The 7,855-nt window shown below is 36.9% G+C and overlaps 1 protein-coding gene across 1 annotated transcript in view; it reads right to left on the bottom strand.

The window, feature by feature from the left end:
• Positions 1–77: 77 nt before the first annotated feature.
• Positions 78–7,855, bottom strand: part of LOC107720869 (adhesion G protein-coupled receptor A3-like) — a gene marked incomplete at its 5' end in the record, with an annotated part of 91,183 nt that continues 83,405 nt past the window's right edge. Inside the window, 2 exons of the mRNA XM_016528702.1 lie at positions 78–1,611; positions 2,473–2,568. Coding sequence (XP_016384188.1) covers positions 453–1,611; positions 2,473–2,568 — 1,255 coding nt within the window. The remainder of the gene's footprint in view (positions 1,612–2,472; positions 2,569–7,855) is intronic.

The raw sequence follows: 7,855 nt of genomic DNA, 5'->3' as shown, positions 1-7,855 counted from the left end.
CTTTTCTGACTGTCCCCCACTTAACAAACGGGCAACAAAATAAAAAAAAAAAAAAAAAAAAAAAAAAAAAAATGGGATTGGATTTCCTTGCCCATTGATGATGATGGCTGTACAACTTCTCAACCATAAAGATGTATTTGTGGGCATTTTGCAGATGGCGTTGATGTGCTTGTTCACACTAAGCTTGAAATTAACTGCGACTTATAATAAGGGATGTATTTGGGAATTTGGGACTTAAACCATTTACAAGAACATTTTAAAAACAGTCATACGTTCAACATTAAGGATCACTCTATAAATGAGGCCCCGGGTTTTTCGTTCTCACATTTGTACGATCCGCAGAACCGCTGCAATCATCCTGTGCAACGAATGATGCAGGAAAGAGCTTGTGATGGTACTAAAAAAAAAATAAAAGTTGCTTTCTTAAATCCTAGTGTTGGAGTTCACTCGAACTACACGGTAGTTTCATTTCTCCAGGGTCCCGTGCGTATATTCCCCGTGCTGTCGGGTGGATACAGCAGCGCCTCGTGCACCGGCACGCTTCCCTTCAGGATGCCGTTCTGATTGGCTAGCGACTGTCTGCGTGCATGCAACTCTATGTGCGCGTGATGCAAATCGTCCCCCGTGAGCTTTCCGCACTGGAAGCTCTCGCCCGTGTCGAGGAGCTCATCTTTCGCGCAACACATGTGATGGTGGTGGCAGAGCGTGAGCGCCTCGTGAGGGCAAACGTGATGCCCTTCGTGAGCCAGGTGGCAGATGTGGGTGTGTGGGCTGTTTGCGCGCGAGCTGTGCGCACTAGCACCGTCGGAGGGAATACGGAACGCTAGTTCACGTTGCCGCCTCGTTTTAGTCCTGACGGGCTTGGAGCAGCGGTGCAAGCGCATGGCGGGCCGGTATCCCTCAGGGTCGGCGTGGAGGAGCACATGCGCGCTGGTTTCGTCCTCTAGGAGCTGCTGCGTGTGCAGAGCGGCGCAACACGGCGAAACCGGCGTCAGGCAGGTCACGTGATTCTGCGTGGCGGTGCGGCACGTGCAGTGAGCGGGTTTCCCGGCGTCCAGATGGCAGTGGGAGTGGGCATCGCCATTTATGTTGACTTTGTGGGCGTGGCTGTGGGCGTGGTATGCGTTGGAGGGGCGTCGCCCGGGGCAGCATGCACACCAGCAGTGCCAGACATCGTCGCGTTTCGCGCAGTGGTGAATCAAAACGAACAACCCGAGCGTGACGGAAAACGCCCCGTACAAGCAGCTGAAGATCATATCCAGAAAGTGACCCTGCGATACGGCCAGTGCGCCGAACGTCCACGTGGCTGCGAATAAAAACAGCGTGAACGCCGCCGTCCGCAGCTGGGCTTTAAACGAGTGTTCGTTGGCCAGCGTGGACGGGTTAATGAGACCCGGGCAGCCGCCGTGACACTGACTGCTCGCCGGCTCCCCCTGGTGGAGGTCGGAGAGCCGCTGCTGCTCCTCGCTCACCGCCTTCAGCTCGTATTTCCGCTCGGGGTGTTTGTGCAGCTGGATGAAGGTGCACAAGAAGTAGACGCAGGTCACCAGGACGATAAAGCCCACGGGGCCGTAGAAGGCCCCCAGACTCGGCTCCCATGCCATCCAACAGCTGCAAACACAGCAGATGAACACTTACTGAACATGTTATATTATTAAGCCATAATTAACCATATTCTGGTTAATTAACATTCAGATTTTAGCAATTTGATGAGAACAAACTTTAACTGAATTTAATTGTCTATTGTCTTCTGTAGAGCTGCTTTATCAATTAATTCAATGTGTTTCATAATTGATGAATTTTGCACCAGTGACACTGTTATTCAACTGAATTGAATCAACACTGAACTGAATAATGACACTACTGTCTTCTGTAGAAATGCTTTATAAATTAATTAAATTTGTTTCATAATTGATGAACTGTGCAACATACACATACAATCTGCAATGATAGAAATAAATTAAATTAATAAAAAAAATAACAGAGTTGTTGTTATTGTTAAACAGTCTTATTATTGGTAACAAAAACTGACAAGCAAAAATTGTTTTCTGTAATTGAGATAAAGCTGAAATAAAATAAAATAAAAATGAAACAATAAATAAATAGAAAAATAAAATACATTTAAATAAAATAATAAAATAAATTATTAAATTAAATTAAATAAATGCATGCATACATACATAAATACATATTAAATGAAAACAAACTTAAAAAAAAAAAACTAATGAAAATTAAATCAAAACGTCACCTTGGCGACTAACTGAAATAAGTTTTAGTTGAAGTAAAAAATTACTGTCCTATCATAACAAAGCATACATCAATGGAAAGCTTATTTATTCAGCTTTTCAGATGATGTATAAATCTCAATTTTGAAAAATTGACACTTAAGACTGGTTTTGTGGTCCAGGGTCGCATATATGAAAGAGTCAAACTGGTATAAGAAAACATTCGACTGATTTAGTTGTTACTCACAACGGCGTCTGCTCTCCGCTGCCGTAGTTCTCGATGTTGATGGCTGCTGTGATGCCGCAGATGATGAAGGGAACTCCTGCGCTCACTAAATAAAACCTGCAGACACAAAACACAATCATGCTGAAGCTAAAAATACAGAGCCGGGTTTCATCAAACACTGAAGTGATGAGGAAGAGTTTATGAGGGATCTATTTGACCTGTCAGGACCGTTTGAGAGAAGTATTAAACACAAAGGAAAATCTACAGGAATCAGATCAGAGCGATGTGAAAATCCCAAAGCCAAGGAAAGACAAAATGAGAGAAAGATGAGAAGAGTTTCCTTTAGATGTCTGTGACATCAAAACAGATGTTATTTAGATAGCTAGATATAAATGTTTATATTGTTAACTATAATTGTTAACTATAATTTGCTCAGCAAGATTCTCTGATCCACCATGATCAAAGTTTTTCACACATTAAACTGTTTTAGTGGAAATATCTGCAGGGAAATATTGTTTTTTAAGATGCATAGTTATATTAAACATATCAGTGTTGTTATTGTTAACTAAAACTTTTAAAAGACATTTAAAACTTAAAATACTAATTGAAACCAAAACTAAAATAAAACAAATTTATGGTGTAATGTCTAAAAAAAAATAAGCCTGAAACATAAAAACAAAAGATATTTCAAAATATTAACAGAATAACATACAAGCAAATGAGTGTAATTGCAGGCAGTGAATCAGGGCTGTTATGACATCTCAACAGCACATAAATATAATATAAATATAATATAAATTGTCTGCAAAATGAATGAATGTAAAACCAAAAATCAACATACAATGGAAGTCTTTGGAGTAAGGAATAGCACTAGAATAAACATTAAAAAACATAATTTTGAAATGATCACAATGTGCTAATTTTGTGACTTCATATCTATGACTTTTATGAGACTAGTGTGATAAAACCACATGCAATGGAAATTTGGTAATTCTGGGAACTTTCACCGGTAACATTTTACAATAAGTTCCTATTAGTTAATGATAGTTAATGCATTACATAACATTAACCAACAATGAGAAATACATGTGTTGCATCATTTAATCTCATTGTTAGTTCATGTCAGCTCAGATCCATTAAAAAGCATTAACAGATACAACTTTTGATGTTAATAATGTGTTAGTAAATGTTGAAATTAACATTAAGATTAATAAATGCATTTTCATTGTTAGTTCATGTTAACTAATGTCAACAAATTGAACCTTATTGTACAAATATTATCCTTTCATCTGATAAACAAATATAATGCAACTATCCGAAAAAAACATTTCATGGAGCAAAACAATGACAAGAAACGCTAAACCAGAGCCACTAAATCATCCAACTAGAGCAGACGTTCAACCACTAAAAGCATGAGAAACTTTACTGCTAAAATCATAAACACTAATTTATAAATTCAAGCAATACTTCTCACTGGGATCATAATGTGCGGATGAAAATGGTGCAATAAGGCGAAAACGGTGCAATCACGCAAGAGGATCATGATCACCACCAGTCCACAAATTGGCATGAATGGCAATTGTCAAACTGTTCCATACAGATGGCCTTATTACAGAGTAAACAACTCATGCACTCAGATATCAGCACTTTAGGTGATGTTGAATCAAAATGAACATGAAACGATCGATGCGCTGTGACTCTCAGCTCAGTTCAATTACAGATGCACCGCTGCATCTGCGACCTTCATTACACCTGCGGTGTTTACAGACGATCTGATGACAAATGGGCTAAAAAAAGGTGACTATAATAGCAGAACAACAACAACAGGTAGCCGTAATAAACCAAAGTTACACAAAATATGAGTTTTTTTTTTGTGATGCATTTAAAATGTAAAAGGCAAGACACTATAGGCAAAAACATTGTTTTTTTTTCATGCATTTATCAATTTTGAGCTATTTGGGTTTTCATAACTTGTCTTCTTTCAGACTATTGGAAAAAGCCAACCAAAATACACTTTTAAGTGTTTATTTTATTGCACTCATCTATTTCATCTGTAGATTTCAGCTACAGTACATATCTTTTAAGAGTTTTTTCTCCATTTCAGTAACACTTACATACTCCAAAACTTACAGTTTTATTCCTCTCTATATTCTGAAGGTTTTTACTGAAGGGTTTCAATTTGCTTGATTTTATTATTGCACTTTATCTGTTTACATCTATAGATTTCAATTACAATACATATGTTTAAAGGCATTTTTTTTCAAAATGAGTTTTTTTCTCCACCACAGTAACACTTACATACACCAAAACTTACAGTTTTATTCATATCTATATTCTGAAGACTTTTACTGAAGGGTTTGTTCATATGTAATTTGCTTGATTTTATTATTGCACTTTATTAATGTGTGTGGATTTCATATATTTAAAGGCCATTTTCTCAAAATGAGTTTCTTTCTCCACTTTGGCAGCACTTACATACACCAAAACTTACAGTTTTATTCATATCTATATTCTGAAGGTTTTTACTGAGGGGTTTGTTCATATAACATTCGCCTGGTTTTATACAACATTTTATTACTAAAAACATGGCGAAAATTTATTTGTTTTCTGTCTGTTGACAGTATTTTCTGATTTATGAAGTGATAATAAGAGAAACCCCAAATCCCTTCAGCAAAAACCTTTAAATCTAATATGTCAATTAAACAATAATAAAAAAAACTGAATGTTCAGATTTCTGTTCTGGAAGTGTATGCAAATGAGTGCATATTTAAACATAACATTTCAATTATAACAGTTTTAAACAATGTATTATATAATATATGCATTTTTTATCCTATTCACCTGTATTGTCTTGCTTTAAAACACAAGCCTGATGTGACTTGTATGTAATAAACAGCAAGTTATTGTAAATTAAATGATGTTTCACAAGCCTTTGAATGAGGCTGCGACATGACTTTACATTGCACTAAAAACCCAAATGCAATAAGAAAACTCTGCTTCTGAAAGAGCGAGATGTGAGAGCGTGAAATAGATGTGCTGATCCAACCAACAATCAAGAAATAAAACAAACTGCGGGAGGCTTGAGGCGTGAGAGAATTATTCAGTAGACAGATAAATGAAAAAACAATCACGCCGCTTGCAGCTGAACAGCAGAATCACTCTGGAAAGAAACACGCTTCAATCAAAGCAGTGAAAGTGCACATCACAGACGAGAAACAACATTACTGAGCTATTGATCCATTTCAGGGCTACTCATACTACTCTTATTTACTACACTATTGTCTGCAGTATGCAATATGCACAGTATGCACTTCTTCTACAAGCACAGAATACTAGTGTGCAATGCATTGCATAATGCATACGGTTTCACATGCATAAACAAAATAGGCTTCAGATTTGAGTACATACTGTGTTGTATGCAATACACTTTGAGGGACCCATTTTCCATGTTCTGCTTTAATTAAAAAACAAATTAGTTTGGAGAAAAGAGGGTGAATTGGGGTGTAAATGGAGTTTCTCCTCACGTCAGAGGACTTAAGATTGGTTAAAAGCCAACCAAACCAACCAAAATACACTTTTAAGTGTTTATTTTATTGCACTCATCTATTTCATCTGTAGATAGTACATATCGTACATATCTTTTAAGAGTTTTTTCTCCATTTCAGTAACACTTACATACTCCAAAACTTACAGTTTTATTCCTCTCTATATTCTGAAGGTTTTTACTGAAGGGTTTCAATTTGCTTGATTTTATTATTGCACTTTATCTGTTTACATCTATAGATTTCAATTACAATACATATGTTTAAAGGCATTTTTTTTCAAAATGAGTTTTTTTCTCCACCACAGTAACACTTACATACACCAAAACTTACAGTTTTATTCATATCTATATTCTGAAGACTTTTACTGAAGGGTTTGTTCATATGTAATTTGCTTGATTTTATTATTGCACTTTATTAATGTGTGTGGATTTCATATATTTAAAGGCCATTTTCTCAAAATGAGTTTCTTTCTCCACTTTGGCAGCACTTACATACACCAAAACTTACAGTTTTATTCATATCTATATTCTGAAGGTTTTTACTGAGGGGTTTGTTCATATAACATTCGCCTGGTTTTATACAACATTTTATTACTAAAAACATGGCGAAAATTTATTTGTTTTCTGTCTGTTGACAGTATTTTCTGATTTATGAAGTGATAATAAGAGAAACCCCAAATCCCTTCAGCAAAAACCTTTAAATCTAATATGTCAATTAAACAATAATAAAAAAAACTGAATGTTCAGATTTCTGTTCTGGAAGTGTATGCAAATGAGTGCATATTTAAACATAACATTTCAATTATAACAGTTTTAAACAATGTATTATATAATATATGCATTTTTTATCCTATTCACCTGTATTGTCTTGCTTTAAAACACAAGCCTGATGTGACTTGTATGTAATAAACAGCAAGTTATTGTAAATTAAATGATGTTTCACAAGCCTTTGAATGAGGCTGCGACATGACTTTACATTGCACTAAAAACCCAAATGCAATAAGAAAACTCTGCTTCTGAAAGAGCGAGATGTGAGAGCGTGAAATAGATGTGCTGATCCAACCAACAATCAAGAAATAAAACAAACTGCGGGAGGCTTGAGGCGTGAGAGAATTATTCAGTAGACAGATAAATGAAAAAACAATCACGCCGCTTGCAGCTGAACAGCAGAATCACTCTGGAAAGAAACACGCTTCAATCAAAGCAGTGAAAGTGCACATCACAGACGAGAAACAACATTACTGAGCTATTGATCCATTTCAGGGCTACTCATACTACTCTTATTTACTACACTATTGTCTGCAGTATGCAATATGCACAGTATGCACTTCTTCTACAAGCACAGAATACTAGTGTGCAATGCATTGCATAATGCATACGGTTTCACATGCATAAACAAAATAGGCTTCAGATTTGAGTACATACTGTGTTGTATGCAATACACTTTGAGGGACCCATTTTCCATGTTCTGCTTTAATTAAAAAACAAATTAGTTTGGAGAAAAGAGGGTGAATTGGGGTGTAAATGGAGTTTCTCCTCACGTCAGAGGACTTAAGATTGGTTAAATATCTCGCTCTCAGCATCTGACTCACGGCTTACAGGCCACAGCGTTTCTGACAGAGAACACAATGTCTGCGCTCGGCTTTCATGTGACCTACTTTCAGCACAATCAAACCCAAACATTATACTGAGAAGAACTAAAAATCCCATTTTTAGTGGGGGCCGTGCATTATCATGCTGCAACATGAGGTGATGGTCGTGGATGAATGGCACAACAATGGGCCTCAGGATCTCGTCACGGTATCTCTGTGCATTCAAAATGCCATCAATAAAATGCACCTGTGTTCGTTGTCCATAACA

The sequence above is a fragment of the Sinocyclocheilus rhinocerous genome, unplaced genomic scaffold (assembly GCF_001515625.1).
Source record: "Sinocyclocheilus rhinocerous isolate Xijiao unplaced genomic scaffold, SAMN03320098_v1.1 scaffold5941, whole genome shotgun sequence".
Classification (NCBI taxonomy): Eukaryota; Metazoa; Chordata; class Actinopteri; order Cypriniformes; family Cyprinidae; genus Sinocyclocheilus; species Sinocyclocheilus rhinocerous.
This window is presented reverse-complemented; position numbering and strand designations above follow the sequence as displayed.